The sequence below is a fragment of the Megalobrama amblycephala genome, linkage group LG19 (genome assembly GCF_018812025.1).
Source record: "Megalobrama amblycephala isolate DHTTF-2021 linkage group LG19, ASM1881202v1, whole genome shotgun sequence".
Classification (NCBI taxonomy): domain Eukaryota; kingdom Metazoa; phylum Chordata; class Actinopteri; order Cypriniformes; family Xenocyprididae; genus Megalobrama; species Megalobrama amblycephala.
In genome coordinates, this window is record NC_063062.1 from 26,071,551 (window position 1) to 26,088,947 (window position 17,397).

The 17,397-nt window shown below is 38.3% G+C and overlaps 2 protein-coding genes across 2 annotated transcripts; both read right to left on the bottom strand.

Moving 5' to 3' along the window:
- Window positions 1-249: 249 nt before the first annotated feature.
- Window positions 250-860, bottom strand: LOC125254332 (histone H3). Its single transcript, XM_048168921.1, has one exon. It carries the CDS (start codon window positions 805-807, stop codon window positions 397-399), a length of 411 nt encoding a protein of 136 aa, XP_048024878.1. The 5' UTR covers window positions 808-860; the 3' UTR covers window positions 250-396.
- A 2,099-nt stretch (window positions 861-2,959) lies between these two features.
- On the bottom strand, window positions 2,960-3,440 carry LOC125254334 (histone H2A-like). Its single transcript, XM_048168922.1, has one exon. It carries the CDS (start codon window positions 3,394-3,396, stop codon window positions 3,010-3,012), a length of 387 nt encoding a protein of 128 aa, XP_048024879.1. The 5' UTR covers window positions 3,397-3,440; the 3' UTR covers window positions 2,960-3,009.
- Between the last annotated feature and the right edge of the window lie 13,957 nt (window positions 3,441-17,397).

Consider the following 17,397-nt stretch of genomic DNA (forward strand, 5'->3'; position numbering starts at 1 on the left):
CATTTTAAATTAATATATAGTCCCTGAATAAATTTAGAAAAAAAAATCATATTATTGTGCAGCATATGCTATCCATGCTTACTATAATAAAAATGTAAAGTTACATAAGGAATTATCACTCTGTGCATGTATTCACTCAGAGTATTAACATATACAGCATTATTTTACTTTATAAAAGTAAAGTCACCTCCAATTTCATTCTTGAAGTGAAAACATGAGCTTAAAAGGAGAAAAAAAAAAAACTCATGCTTTATAACGTGCATATATTTATCTTTGACACTTTGGTTCGACTCTATAATACCAAAACGTGTAATAATTATTGTCGCTGGAAATGGTCTCGTTCAGAGCAGGTTTGTGGCTCTTAAAAGAGCCGTTGGGGTGAAGCGCTGATGCGGGTTAAGCGCGCTCTCCGCGGATGCGGCGGGCCAGCTGAATGTCTTTGGGCATGATGGTGACTCTCTTGGCGTGGATGGCGCACAGGTTGGTGTCCTCGAACAGACCCACCAAATAAGCCTCGCTGGCCTCCTGCAGGGCCATGACAGCGGAGCTCTGGAAGCGCAGATCCGTCTTGAAATCCTGAGCGATTTCTCGCACCAGCCGCTGGAAAGGCAGTTTGCGGATCAGCAGCTCGGTGGACTTCTGATAACGGCGGATCTCTCGGAGAGCCACGGTCCCGGGCCTGTAGCGATGGGGCTTCTTGACGCCGCCGGTGGCTGGCGCGCTCTTCCGCGCTGCTTTAGTAGCGAGCTGCTTCCTCGGGGCTTTACCACCGGTGGATTTACGAGCGGTCTGCTTGGTTCTTGCCATTGCTCAACTCTCCTTCTCTCTGTCCTGCTTGTGCTGGAAAGGCGGCTTGATGTTTCACTCCTGCTTTTAAAGCATCGCGCGGCCACGAGCTCGTAGTGTCGCGAGGGGATGTGGAGGCCTGTGATTGGCCAGTGTGTGACGTGTGCTCATGACCGCTAGCCAATGACTGCGCGTTTTCTCTTTTCAAACACGCGGAGGGTTTCCCGCTATGTTCAGACAGTGTCACACACCCACAGACTTACACTCACACTGCTGTGTTTATTGTGCTGAAATACTCCCTTAATTCAGTGATTGTGCAGATCTCGGATCAGAACTAAATCACATGACAGTCTGTTTAAAGCACTGCAGTCAGTCACACACACTAGAGTTTCCCTCCTTAGAGAAACACTGATAAACTTGTTACTCCAGACATCCCCTGAAGACCATATGAATTGATTTTTATTTTGGATAATCTATTCATGTAATAAATATATAATCAGAGCTTGGTAAACATAACTATATTAGGATAGGTGGTTTGGGGGCGTGAATCCTAATGATAATCTCTAATAATAATGATCTCTATTAGACACATTAGAGGATCATGTTTGGGTCATTCCTCCGAATGGGTGACATTTGCTTGTTGTAACTCCAAAATTAAACTTTATTTCTTATCTTTTTTTCAACACTGAATCTAATTTTACACACATTTAACTATTCAAAATATGTATTGGTCAATCTCAGGCAACTTTATTTAATTTTTTACAAGGTTTCAAAGCACAAGATGGATGCAAGTTTTCTCAGTCCTGTTACCAAAACTCATGTGCTGTTTAAAAAGCATGTTAATTAATTCCTTTGTATTCACCTCAAGAAAGTAAGCTATATTACATAAAAGATGTTTGCATTTAGTTCACAAGACATGAATGAACACTTTGTAATAGGAATGAACACTGGGTAACAGGACTGAGTGTCCATATGTGTGAGAAAGACGGTTGCGGGTGCGTTTCACTCGTTCTCTTGCAGCATGCCATGGGTGTGTGTTTCTGGCACCTGCAAAGTATAGGTTGTCTCCATCTTCTACAAAAGATAAGAAAGAAAAAGACAAAAAGATGAAGTCACATTGTGGTGGACTGGCTCCCTGCAAGTATGTCATTCACACTGTAAAAATAATCCTAAAAATCTACAATTTAAGTCATTTCAACTGTAAAACTCATGAAACATGTGAATAGTATTATATCAGCTAATAATCACACAATTAAATCAACAAAACAGAGGACTCTACTCACTTCTGTTACTCTTAACTCACTCCTGTTATTTTTCATATGAGTAACAGGACTGAAAGTAACAGGATTGAGTTTTTAAGCAAAAATGATCAAAAACATGACATATGGCCACATGGAGTACATGCTAATAGCATGAGGACACTGAGCAAATACTGGTGACTTACCTAAAGTTAATATTTTTAAAATAAACAAATAACATCTAAGAAATAATGTAGGTAACAGGACAGTACGTTGAGATTGACACTCTCAGTCATAGTTACAATTTCATCAAATATACAGAAATTAAAATGAGAGGACTTACTTTTGGTCTTCTCATGGCCTGCATAAGATCCAGATGATGCAACTTCCTGTTGAAAATGTGTCTTGTGGAATGTTCCGAGCGTTTTAGAGGAGGAAATGTGTGAGGGTAACAGGACTGAAAACCTGGGGACACGACTAAAATGTGTATTTTATTTAACATACTATGGATTTCTTATTAAATTTCTTTGTTTAGAACAGATGGTATATGGAGTCACGCAACAATGCAAAAATAAGATTTCTGAAAAATTTTAATGATTATATTTCATAATAAAGTTTAGATAGCAGGTTTTTAGGTTTTTTTTTTTTTTTGTATTTTTAGTTTGTAATGTTTTAAATTATACATTTTTAAGTTTGCAGCTAGAGTAATGTTCAGAACACTTAATATATTTTAGAGTTAATTTTCAAGCATATTTAGACGTAAAATGTCCTGAGGACAGAAGTGGCACCAATTCAGTGAAATGGCTTGTTTTCACATGCATATCCTGTATCCGTTATTGAATTTGGGTCATTATTTCTCCCACTGCGTTAAGGTTAGTCTCTGCGTTTGAGATTTGCAAACATTGATAATGAAAACTGCTCTCTATCAGATAATATGAGTGGCTCTTAAAAGAGCCTTTGGGTGTAATGAGAGACTGGAGCTGGTTTATTTGGATTTGGCGGGCTTCTCGGTCTTCTTGGGCAGCAGCACGGCCTGGATGTTGGGCAGCACGCCGCCCTGAGCGATGGTCACTCCGCCCAGAAGTTTGTTCAGCTCCTCGTCATTGCGCACCGCCAGCTGCAGGTGACGGGGAATGATGCGGGTCTTCTTGTTGTCCCGAGCGGCGTTTCCAGCCAACTCCAGGATCTCAGCGGTCAGATACTCGAGCACAGCCGCCAGATAAACAGGAGCACCGGCACCGACGCGCTCTGCGTAGTTGCCTTTGCGGAGAAGCCTGTGAACACGACCGACGGGGAACTGCAGTCCTGCCCTGGAGGAGCGAGTCTTGGCTTTCGCTCTCGCTTTGCCGCCGGTTTTGCCTCTGCCGCTCATTCTGGAGTTCAGTTACTGTAACTTTATCAATGAAAGAACAAAAACTCAATCCTGCACACACTGTCTTTATAGGAGAGTGCCAGTCGCCCATTGGTTTAGAGTCTGTTCAGATTTCATCCAATCACTGAACTTCCCTCCAAAGCCCAACCCCCCGTTATGGCGGGAATAATTATGAACAAGAATTTTGACTTTAAAGACAGAAAATATGAAACTATCGAAATATTTCTGATAGAAAATTCATATACACGCATGATAGATGTTAAGGGAATTAGTTCCTAAATATTCATCGAACAATGTATTTTTTCTGTGTGCAGTTAATATAGCCTATGCAAAATGGTGAAAATTTAAACATGTTTTTCCAAATAATTTACTTCAATATTAATATGCTACTGGGGTTATATATTATTTCATTTGGTTACATGTCGTTTTTGCCAAAATAATTTGCGAGTTGTATGATATTGCATCATGTAAGCGAAGTCAACAGTGATTACAAGGTGTTTGGTTTCACATCTTTGACATGTTATATTGCTTAGGCTGTGCGTAGACACGATTTAGCTCGTGGTCAGACCGGCTGTTTGTAGCCCACCTATAGTCAATCCTGATTTATTGTATTTTTTGGACAGGAAGTGCATGAGGTGGTTGATATCTCATCATGTTCGCAATGTCAATGATTTCTACAAGACGTAAGTGGCATTTCATGACATGGTCTATATGTCAGTCCCTCCAGAAAAACACGGAATTTTTTTGTGATTGTTGCGGGCTAAAATGCTTGTAAGGATCGATGCATATTTGAACTCTTTCCAGCAGTGACTGAACGATTTTGAGATTCATCTTTTCACACTGAGGACGACAGAGAGACTCAAACTCAACTATTAAAAAAGGTTCAAACATTCACTGATGCTCCAGAAGGAAACATGATGCATTAAGAGTCGAGGGGTGAAAACTTTTGAATTCAAATATCAAGGTAAATTGTACTTAATTTTTCTGCCAGGAAACATGCAAATATCTTCCGTTGGTTCCGAAGGGCAGTACTAAATGAAAAACAATGATATTTAAACAAAATAAGAAAAATTGTGACATCTTCATCCTGTTCAAAAAGTTTTCACCCCCGACTCTTAATGCATCATGTTTCCTTCTGGAGCATCAGTGAATGTTTGAACCTTTTTTAATAGTTGAGTTTGAGTCCCTCAATTGTCCTGCTGTTTTGGGCGCTTGAAGCACATGAACATCATCCGGAGTCTGTCTGTGACTCTCATCACCCTCATCTTCACCTTCATCTGTCCTTATAATCAGTTTTCAGCATCAGAATGAGGATTGTGTTGAAGCTCATCTGAATCAGTTCTTCATTTACATCAAGGAGCAGCAAGTGACTTAAAAACAACTTTTTCTCTCTATTTCTTCTTTTCCTCTTTGTTTTAGCTTGTACTTTTCTGGTCAATGTTTGTATTGTCATTTATCATGTCATTTCCTCTTTAAAACTGTATTCCTTCATGAGTCTCTTTGGATAAAATCATCTGCTAAATGAACAAATGTAAATAATAAAGCACAGGTCACTTAACCCTCCTATTATCCTCAAAAACCAGCGACGCCGGTTTACCAGTGGGGTCAATTTGACCCCCGCAATTAAAAACCTACAGAATATAATTTTATTTTCCAAATATTTATGTATCAGGTACTTTGTTTCTTCATTGACTACTCAAATAGCTCTTTAAATAAAACATTTATAAAATTGCATTGTATAATGACCTCAGTATTTTCTAATAATATAATATAATATAATATAATATAATATAATATAATATAATATAATATAATATAATAAATGTATTTTCTATCAAGGGTAATAACATGCAGTATGTTTGGGGTCAATGTGACACTCCCTTGGGACCGCCCCACTCATGGATCGTCTCAGGATGCTTCACTGTTGGCATGACACTCATCATGATAGCTTTCACCTTTTATTTCCCTGCACTAATCATTTTCCAGATGTCTCAAACAGTCGGATGGGGGCTTCATCAGAAAAAATAACTTCTTTCAGTCTTCTGCTGTCCAATCCTTGCTGTACTTGCAGAATTATAGACTGTCCTTGAGGTTTTTCTTGGAGAAAAGTGGCTTCTTTGCTGCCCTTCTTCACCAAGCCACTGTCCAAAAGTCTTGACCTCACTGAGCCTACAGATGCACACCTGATGCCAATATTGAGCTCTGCACATGGTTCAGGATTGACTCTTCAGGATGTGACCGTCCTGCCGCTTGCTGGACACTCTGGGATGTTCTGAAGGCTTCTTCATTGCAGTTGAATTTCTCAACTTGAAGTTCTTGATGATCCAGTAAATGGTTCTTTCAGATGCTTTGCATCAAAATGGCCTCACATGCAAATAAACTGCTGCAAAGCGATGATGGGTACATGTCTTTCTTTAGAGGTAACCATTGAAGACGCAAGAACACAATGACTGGAAGCACTTTTTCCTCCTGACTAGAACTTGTTTGCACTTTCCCATGTGCTGATGTGATTAGTGAAATTATTCTAGATGATCACTTTTTACCTCAAACAGGTCCTTTTTGTTTGTTTGTTTGTTTTTGCCAATGAAGCGTTTTGCAAATACTTTGTAAAATGCATCTGCTCAACACCACAACTGAAGCATCAAACTTTTAACTAGCAGTTCATCTAATGAGGGTTTCTGAGACTAGAAACCACTGCAGAGAACCACCAAAACTTTACCTTATCATTCAAGTGGGGGGCGGGGCCATTATAAATTGCCATTTTTGAAAGGTAATGCACCCCCTTGTGGTTGAGAGACAACATTAGAGAAAACACTAAGAATCTCATTCTGAGCAGGATGTCTCAAAATTAGGATTCTCATCATCTGTTTTCGTGAGAATTATGACGCCTCGCAATGGTATGGTTATGGTTATGATAGGTTAGGGCCCTAAAGCAGATGAAAGTTGTTTGTAGATGATAAAATTACATTTTATAATGACCTCAGTATTATCCAAAACAAATACGTGCAAAATATTTATATTTCTAATATGTTTTATACAGATAAATGAGCCTGGGGTCACCGATGTGTATAGGACTGTGTACAGGACACTGAAAATATGTCATCGTGAAAAATGTATGTTTACCTAGTTGTCCCTGTTAAATGACGAAAAGTCATCAAATATGAAGCAAAAAAAAAAAAAAAAGATGTCAACCATATTTTTAGAGGCGTTAAACATTGCGTGGGGTTTCTGTAGATTTCATCTTAAAAGTGTATGTACGCACAAAAGCTAGATTCTGCTAACCCACAAAACCTTTCAGATTTATAAAACCATGCGTAATCAATGTGCATCTCCACCGGCTCCTCCCTGAAATCACCATATATGGAGCTTACAACACCTATTTTACTATGCATAACCTCATCTGCATATCATTTCCATACATATTTCCATCCACGTGACACCATGGTTAACACCATCAGGTACCAGACATTGGAAGATATGGACTAAAAATGCCATTTGTGTCATTTGTTTCTTCATGTTGTATCCTTCAAATACGCAGTGGTATTTTTCATAATTGTTATTCACAATTGTTTCATAATTGTTTATAATCATTCTGTTTACTTTTCTCATTAGTAAAAGAGTTTGTCCACATGGGGCAGAATCAGATCAATACATACAAATGTGTGACTCCGACTGTTTAATATCTTCACTGTGTTTTGATCTATCAGGGTTTTTATGACTTTTGTCATGAGTTTGAGCAAATTAGACCAACAGTTTAGAATGTTTTTATTTATTTCCTCTATGAAGTACAGTTTCTGACACCCAAACATGATTAAAACAGAAGGGTCATTCTACAGAAACGTCCACTTTTGGTATGACAAAATGTCTTAAAATGTATTACTTTTTTTAACATTTAAACTTAGACTACATTATTATATTACTCTTTGACTTTATGAATACACATTAATGTTTTTTTTTTTTTTTTTGTGCATTTATTTAAAGACTGCATGCCCATGTTTTTGTCACTGGTGTTATCTTACTTCTCTGGCATTTTTAAACCTTTTTATGAAATATTATTTCTCAATTTTTTCAGCACATGCAGTTACAGAATAATAATGATAATGCAAAAAATAAGGAGATTATGTGTTTTTTTTATTTTAATCAGGTTAGTTAAAAGTGTGATTGAATGATGTTAATTCAGTTGTGCAACCATGTATTTGCTATAACAATGAAAATATTTGAAAAAAAGTTATGAACAAGTGATGACGCAATCCTTTAAATCTTAATTCTTGAGTGTAGCAGAATTCATTGAATGTAAAATTATTATCATGTCACATATGACACATTTTATTTAATGTGACAGACAAAAAACAGTAACACCAGTTTTCACAATCAATCTCCAGTGACGTATACACAAGACCAAAGATCCTTATTCTTCAACTATAATTAAGTAGATGAGACTAAATTTTTACATTTGGTATACAATAAAAGACTTATCATTGACACTTAGTGAAAGCAGTCAGAAAAAGATCATAAACAACATTTTAAAACTGTCTGTAAAGTCGCTGCACTGAATTTAGCCAAATCCCCTTAATTTAGCCATATCTGACCAAAGGAGGATTAACAATGAGAAAGAGAAGTTAGAATCATGTAATCTTAGTGCTATTTTATGCAAAAGAATTTAATGAATAGCTTTGAATAAAGTTTATCTATAAATGGGTGACACCAATGACATTTTTCATGAAAAATGCATTTTACAAAATGGCTGCTGCAAGGAATCAATCCACATGTTGTCAATCATGATATATTCACCAAATCAAGTAGTTTAGTCCATTTGTATTATAATTTCTTGACAATAAAGTAGGTCACGCAGTGACTTCAACTAAAAGCTACGTATGAAATTATGATTTTCTAATTAAAATTTCTGATAACTGAAAAGAGATAGAGGACTTTCCATTGGCCTTTCTTCATTGATCTTCAGGAAATAGGAAGAAGGAAGTCAAGTGATGTCATCAGTGTGATTATTTATTTAAAAATAAGAGATTTTTGTTAAAGGTAACACCAGTCACACAACACCAGGGGACAACTACATTCAAATATTTTATAATATTTATTCAGCATTTGTTTTTTTGTTTTTTATGACATTTACATTATATATTTGATAGTAATGCATACATTATTGTAGTTGAAATGGTAGAAAAACCTGTTTGTGAGCTCAAAATAAAGCACTTTCCCTCTGTTCATGACTGTGGGGACGAGCACTTCTGTGGTGTTTGGAGTTTTTATAATTAATTTAAAAACAAATATTGCACACTGATGGCTCAAGAAAGTTTAATTGTTCAAATAACATATTGTTTCATATTAAAATATAAAAAATTGTAATCCTAAAGTGTTTTTCAAGTGTAATATTTCTGTAAAGTCTAGGGACAGAAAAGTGGACGTTTCTGTAGAATGACCCAGAAAACAATAATTGATAAAACAGTACAAACACAATAATGCAGCAGCTTCAGCGCTTGAACCCCTAAAATACACCTGGATTAAAATATGCTTAACAAATCTCATACATTATAAATGATTGATGTGACATTATAATAAAAACTGATTTCCATCAACACAAACAGAGTTTGAGAAAAGCTCATATACACACCGTCACTCATCATGATCACACACACAGTATTAATGTAATGAAGAGACTCTATAACATTACATCTCACTGTCACGATTACCCGTATGTCTGACTTCATGGACTCTTTGTCACAAGCCGGGATAGAACTCGGGTCTTTGGTGTGGTGGTTAGAGAGATCTGTCACTAGGCCACAGAGGCTGTAATGTTTGATCCAAACGAAACACTCAAGGCAGTACTCCAGGCAATGTAGGTTTATTTAAAAAAAAGGTTTTTGCAAACAAAAAAATCCAACAAAAGTTATTCTAAGACAGAGAAATTAATAACATGAGAGATAATGAAAAAACCACATGGGAAAATAAAAACTCCACGAGGGGAGTAAAAAAAAAAAAAAAACTAGAGCACATAAACAATCAAATAACTAAGAACACCTTACTTGAGGTAGCTTTGAAGGACTTGGAGAAACAAAGCAGGAAGCACGCAGCCAAGACTCAGAAACCAAGTGAGGAACAAATGGAAAAACACAACTAAAATACCCTAGGAGAAACAAGGCACAGGTGACCTGGATAATGCTAACAAGAGTAAACGAGGGAGAAGACAAGACAGGTTTTAGTAACTGGAATCGATTAAAAAACAGTGACCATCGAGCTTGCCAAGGGTTCAACCGCTTAGCCTGCTGGAGATATTCTAGGTTCTTGTGGTCCGTGAGAACCTGGAAAGGGGTGCTGAGCCCCTCGAGCCAGTGGCATCACTCCTCCAAGGCAAGTTTTACCACAAACAACTCACAATCCTCCACGTGGTAGTTGCGCTCAGCATCCGACAGGCGACGAGACATGAAGGCGCAAGGGTGTAATTTTCCATCTTCACCTCTCTGTGACAGGATGGCCCCTACCCCCCCACCTCTGTCCATCTCCACCACGAAAGGTCTTTCTGGGTCAGGGATCAAAAGAATGGGAGCGGAAGTGAAGTGGCGCTTGAGATCCTCAAAGGCCCCTGCTGCCTCCTGACCCCACTGAATCTTGGTTCCTCCTCTCTTGGTGAGCACCGTCAAGGGGGCCACCACAGGGCTGAAATTCTTAATTAACTTTCTCTGCTAAGCCAATGAAACTTTGAGCCTCCTTGACCGTGGTAGGTATGGGCCAGTTGTGGACTGCATCGATTTTCTTAGGGTCCAACTCCAGGTGGCCAGGAGTGACGATGAATCCAAGAAACTGAGCCCGGGTAACATGAAAATCATACTTCTCTGGCTTTACATAGAGGTGATTGTCAAGGAGTCTCTGGAGAACCCTGCTAACATGCCCCTCCAATGACCTTGAGAAAATGAGAATATCGTGAAGGTATACAAAGACGAACTGATTAAGCAGGTCCCTGAGGACGTCATTAATTAGTGCTTGAATACTGCAGGGGGCATTGGTGAGCCCGGACGGCATTACGAGATACTCATAGTGGCCTGTGAGGGTGTTGAAGGCAGTCTTCCATTCATTCCCTGCCGGATCCACACAAGATGGTAAGCATTGCGGAGATCCAGTTTAGTGAAAATGGAAGCCCCTTGAAGCAGCTCAAAAGCTGTGGCCATGAGAGGTAGGGGGTATCGATTCCGAACCGTGATCTTGTTGAGGCCCCGGTAATCAATACAAGGCCTAAGACCCCCGTCTTTCTTCTCAACAAAGAAGAAACCCGCCCCAGTTGGGGAGGTAGAGACATGGATGATGCCGGCTGCCAAGGACTCCTTAATGTAGATATCCATAGCTGAGCGCTCTGGGGGAGATAAGGAGAAGATCCGACCCCTGGGAGGGCAGGAGCCAGGGAGTAGATCAATAGCACAGTCGTAAGTGCAGTGAGGTGATAAGGAGGTAGCCCGGGACTTGTTGAACACTGCCTTGAACAAACACTGGGGACTTGGGACAGGTCAACAGACTCTAGAAACTCAGAACTAGGGGCTGGGGACTCTGAAGTAGGCAGGAGAGTTGGCAAGTGGAACCCAAGCTTAGAATAGTGCCAGTGGGCCAATCGATATGGGGATTATGTCTGCGCAGTCAAGGGTGACCCAGGATAATAGGGTACTCGGGGGAGTCAATAGACAGAAGGTGTCCTCCTGCTGGTGTTGAAAAATAGTAAGTCGCAGGGACATCACCACATAATTGACGTGCTGTGAGGATAGTAAAAGATTAGGCTATTAGCTCATCTTAGAAAATGTTTTAAACACAAATGTTTAACACTGACTACAGTCATCAATGAAAATTAAGAGCTACTTCAAGCACCGACTTAAAAATACTATTAACACGAAATACTATTATTATCATTTGTTTCACTATATGTATGGCCACAAGAAAAACAATAGAATTTAAGATGGTTATATACCGTTATCAGCATATTATTTTGAAATTCGTCTCTGAGAGAATATCCATTAATGCAGCATCAGACAGCTCTGTCACTTTTTACGTTCACTTTGAATAGCCTACTGACCGAGGTTAAGGCATAACTCTTGCGCAAAGTTTGCATGTTGCTTCTTGTGTGATATCCATTGGCTCCCCTTTTTGGTTTAAAACCATAGTTTAAAATGGAAAGATTTACAATATTGTGAAATATCTCTCTTTTTAAAAAAAATAAAAAAATGCACGCTCGAGTAGTCGATTGTTTCCGACAGCGCCGACTAGTGGTTGAAGTAGTCAATCTCTCAACTACTCGAGCAGTCTATGCAAGCCCTAGTAAAATTGATTTTGGCTGCTTGTTAAATGAACTTCATTAAAATTAGTTAAAACCACACAATTACTGCACATTCTGTCCTGATTTAATTGTATAAAATCCACATAAACACGTCAAACTGAAGATTACTTCATCATTTGTGTTGAATGAACTGAAACTGGGCAGTGGATGTTTAGTTCAGCATGCTTTGCTCTGGTCTGGATCTATTACAGAATCTTTCTATCTTCAGTCTTGAGTTCAGATCTGATGAGTTCATTCAGGATTCTTCACAAATCTTAACTTGATTTAGGATCTTCTCCTATATTACAGAATCTCGTCTCATTGGAAACCTTAATGCGCTCCATCAGTTTAAAAATCAATGAAACGAAGGGCCAAAAATCAAAGTTGATTGAGGCGTTTATTATATGGCTCTCTATAACGTGATTCTGATTGGTCCATCAGTATTTAGTACTCAGACATGTTCACTGTTGTCCATGGCAATATGTATCTTATTTCATACAAACAACTGGCGCCATCTTGTGTTTCATTTATAGAGTGCATTGAAAAAAGATATCAGAGAACTTCAGTTTATTAGAGGTTCTGACAAAATGTTAATTTCTGCAGTCTATTTAATATGTTTAATTAATTTGGATGAATTATTTTTATAAATCAGTTGATTCAATGACACTCATTAAGACTTCACTTGTTTCATTACTGGATGAATCAGTGTTTTTGAAAGAATCTCTTGAATGAATGATTTATTGACACATTTTTTTAACAGGGGGTATTGCACAAAAGCAGGATAAGGGATTAAGCTGGGATTTTACAGTTATCCTGGCTGAATTTAGCCCTGACTCAGTTGCATGAAAGCAGGCTAAATTAAGCTATTAATTACTATGAAGATTTATTCTCCAGAGCAGGATAACAACCAGGATAAAATTAATCCTGATTTATCTATTCGCTCCACTGTCAATCTAGAAATTAATGTGTTTTACAGTCACTCCATGGTCTTCTGTAAATATGTTGCATCATTTTAATTATCCTGCATTAAAATACTAGATATATTGTCATTAATCTAATTATGGATACTGTTATTTTACTGTTATTTTATTTGGTATTGGTAGCAGTTTATCTTCCCAAATTCTAGTTCACACACTGGTTTAATAACTATGTAGTGTACTGGACAGTCATGAGAAAGGAGACCACAATTTCCTTGGATTTGGAGAGAAAAAAATAATAATGATTAATACATTGTGTTACAGTCATGGTTCAGTGTGAATATGAGCCTTTTTTAAATGCTAAAATCAGTACAAGCAATAAAATATCATAATTACAATTCAACAAGTCTTTTGCCCTTTGCCTCAGTGGAGGTTTGACATGAAATGTTCCTCAATTCTCACTGAAAGCAATGCATTACGGCCGTGTCGCTGGACATTAATGCTTTACATGGTTTAATCCCACTAAAACAACAACCAGGGTAAAACTATTTTCTCACACATTTCTTGTCATCAACAGCATCTATTGTTAAGACAAGGGCAACGTAAACAAAGTGGAAGTACAATATGTTTATGTTTAGCATTTCTATCGGTTTATAGCGCTGAACGTGTAAGTGTTGCCTTCATATTCGGCCTGACCTGCTTAAGCTTTGTTGGTCTTTTAACATCACTGTCTTTATGCATCAAGTGTTTTCTTTATTTTTTACGGTATTTCTAGGAAAATGCTTAAACGTGTAATTAATTGTGTTCATAATCTGGGCTCATCTGCCTGTCTGTAGCCTACATGCTTTATTTATAAGCTGTGTAGTAGACTACTGAATTTGTTCCTCCAATATCTTACGCCAGCATTTTTCATGTTAAGCGTTTTAAAGAATGTCCCGCTTTTTCCTTCAATTTGATTTATCATAAAAAGTGAGCAAAAACAACAAGTGTCCCACAACATTCACCCCTAAACTGAAGGGCATGTGGATGGTTGCAAACAGGCCACAGACCCTCAGTGTGAAGTCTTCCATTTAAACACAAAGGACCGAACGAAGCTGTTGACATGTGGGTTAATGGCCAATGTTACGTTCCCTTAACTATAGTATGTATATACTATTCTAACCTATGTATTATATAATTATATATTTTATCATTATTAGCAATGATTATAAGTAATATTTACCAGTAAAATAATTATATATATATAATATATATATACACAGTGGTGGTCAGAATTATTTGCACCCTTGGTAAATATGATCAAAGATGACTGTTAAAATAAATCTGCATTGTTTATTCTTTTGATCTTTAATTCATAAAATTAGCAAATATTTAACCTTTCATTGAAGGAAAATAATTACAAGTTGGGGGAAAATCACATTATGAAATAAATGTTTTTCTCCAAAACATGTTGGCACAGTTATTGGCACCCCTAGAATTTTTTATGAGTAAAATATCTCATTATACACTATATAAAGTATATTCCCATTCATATTTACATGTGAAGTGATGAGGAAAGTTTGAGTGGACAAAGACTCTCCAAGGATCACAGCTGGAGCATTGCAGAGATTAGTTGAGTCTTGAGTCTCAGAAAGCCTAAAAATGATCAAACAGCACCTACATCCCCACAAGTTGTTCAGGAGGGTTTCAAGAAAAATCCTCTGCTCTCATCCAGAAACAATCTCCAGCATATTAAGTTGTTAGACACGACTGGAACTTCAAAAGGGACCGGCTTCTATGGTCAGATGAAACTAAAAAAAGAGTTTTTTGGCAGCAAACCCACCAGATGGGTTTGGTGCACACATGTATAAAAAGTACCCCATGTGTACAATGAAATATACTGCTGGATCTTTAATGTTGTGGGCCTGTTTTACTTCTTTGATTAAAATAGGCCCACCTCTGGCAGACTGCAGTTGCCATTGGAGCAGGTTAAGAAAGAAACGAACGGTTCGACGAACGGTTCCTTTTTTGCCATAATCCTCCAGCCACCGTAAGCTTTCCATTCCTTCTTAATCTTCATACTGAGATTGAGAGGGCATGGACAAACCTGTATTCAGCTCGCATTCATCAACATCAGCAGTTTAATTCGCTAATGTTGATGGAGTGAGTATGGGTACGTGTCGACGCCTCCGACTGACGAGATGAGTGCAACTATCTTGTGATAGGCGGGCCCTGAAGTTCCATTAGGTTGGCTGGAATGATTTATTATTAGGGTAGTACTTTGTTAGTCCCCTTTATGGATGTGTTGGCTTTATTCTTTGCAGAATTTGCAGACACTGAAGCTACCATTCATATGTATTCAGATGTCGGCATTAACTAAGCCGCACTGTTAGCCACCTTATGGTTAATTAGCTTTCTCCTCTGATAAATGCTAGAGTTTTCAGATTAGTTTTCACTAACTTCAGATGTATGTATGTTTAGCGTTGGCCTTACAGGCTGCCTGACATTGTGTGCTTGGGTTGAGCTTTGTCATCTAAGCTTTACTGTAGAAATTTAGTATTCTCAGAGTTTGCCTCCTCTCAGTTGAGAGTCGTTGGTAGAGGCTGTTGTTTCTTAGCCCCAGGCAGATCTATGCTTATGTGTTGGCCTTATAGGCCCACAGCTATAGCTGGCCTAGGCAAGAACTAGGGTTTAGGCGGTCTGCTAGTAGCATTTACGCCCTTTTTATACTACCCCTGTTTTGTGATTGTAGTTTTTCCTAGTTCTGGCCTCCTCTTATCAGAGTTGTCAGGCCAAGTACTCCTCTCTGAGGCCTCCCTGTTGTACTCCCCTTGTTGGGTTCCTTCAGAGTAGACACAGCCTCAGTGCAAATAATCAAGCGCTGAGTAGATTCTAGGATTGAGCAGAGTGTTACTCCCCTCATTGGTAAGGGTAAAAAGCGCTAAGCTGAGTCCTGCACTCCAGGATGCCCGTCTCTACGCTCTGGTTTGAGTTAGTTACTGCCTCTTTGCAGACACTCTTACTGGATATATTCTCTGAGGAATGTGAATTGAGACTGTGATCAGACAGGTTGTTGGCCAAGACTAGGTTACTGTAATTAGACCAAGTCGGCCTCCCTGGTGGCAATCAGGGTCGATTATGTTCCCCTGGCAAGTGACTGGCTGGGGTTTCTTTGGGCCCCCTAACCACATTCCCTTAGAGGTACCCTCTTTTCCCCTGCGTTTGACACTATAGATCATAAAATACTCCTAGATCGACTACAATATTACATTGGTATTCAGGGACAGGCATTACGGTGGTTTAAGTCGTACCTATCAGACCGTCACAATTTTGTTTATATAAACGGGGAAAAATCTAAGATCACGATAGTAAACTATGGAGTGCCGCAAGGATCGGTGTTAGGCCCTCTGCTATTTTCAATATACATGCTGCCACTCGGCAATATTATAAGAAAACATGGAATTAGTTTTCACTGCTATGCCGATGATACTCAGTTATATATCTCATCACGACCAGATGAAATCTCTAAATTATCCAAACTGACAGAGTGTGTTAAAGAAGTAAAACATTGGATGACTAGTAATTTTCTTCTATTAAATTCAGATAAGACTGAAGTATTACTTATTGGACCAAAAACCTGTACACAGAATCTCTCAGACTACAATCTGCATTTAGAAGGATGTACTGTTACTCCATCCTCGACAGTTAAAGACCTGGGTGTTATATTAGACAGCAACTTGTCCTTTGAAAATCATATCTCATATGTTACAAAAACAGCCTTCTTCCACCTCAGAAACATTGCTAAAATACGGAATATGTTATCTATTTCTGATGCAGAAAAGTTAGTTCATGCTTTCATGACATCTCGACTAGATTACTGTAATGCATTATTAGCTGGTTGTCCTGCTTCATCAATAAATAAGCTACAATTAGTACAAAATGCAGCTGCTAGAGTTCTTACCAGGTCAAGAAAATATGATCATATAACACCAATTTTATCATCTCTACACTGGTTACCTATTAAGTTCCGTATCGATTATAAAGTATTGCTAATGACCTATAAGGCTCTAAATGGTTTAGCTCCTGTGTACTTAACCGATCTTCTATCGCCCTACAATCCTTCACGCTCTCTAAGGTCACAAAACTCTGAACTTCTGGTTGTACCTAGGATAGCTAAGTCCACTAAAGGAGGGAGAGCGTTTTCACATTTGGCTCCTAAACTCTGGAATAGCCTTCCTGATAATGTTAGGAGCTCAGACTCGCTCACCCAGTTTAAATCTAGATTAAAGACGCATCTCTTTAGCCAAGCATTCACATAATGCATCTCATACCAGATCAACTGCACATGACTATCTTTGCTTAAAGTTATGAACAGCAGCTACGCTAATTATTCTCCTTTTGCTTTTCTGTTTTACCTCGGGACACTCGTCCATCAGCTTCAGTTTGGATCCAGCCTCTTAAGAAGACCTCAGACGACCATCACCTGTGAAGAGACGGCGCCAGCTCCTGCGAGGACTTCAGAAGACGCAATCATCTGGATCAACATTCACATTGCACAATCTCTATATCCTAATTTATTGTTAATGTAATTCATTTTCCAGGAGCTCTTTGCTTCTACCTTCAGTTAAACTGCTAACAGTGATTGTAATTAATTACCTAAAGTATATTATTTGCTAACTACATTCTTTAAATTGTAATGTTGACATCCATTTTCTGTAAAGCTGCTTTGAAATGATATGTATCGTGAAAAGCGCTATACAAATAAATTTGAATTGAATTGAATTGAATTTTCACATT

Bases quoted from the DNA above. Each gene is read 5' to 3' on its own strand.
- LOC125254334 (XM_048168922.1), bottom strand. From the start codon at position 3,396: ATGAGCGGCAGAGGCAAAACCGGCGGCAAAGCGAGAGCGAAAGCCAAG.
- LOC125254332 (XM_048168921.1), bottom strand. From the start codon at position 807: ATGGCAAGAACCAAGCAGACCGCTCGTAAATCCACCGGTGGTAAAGCC.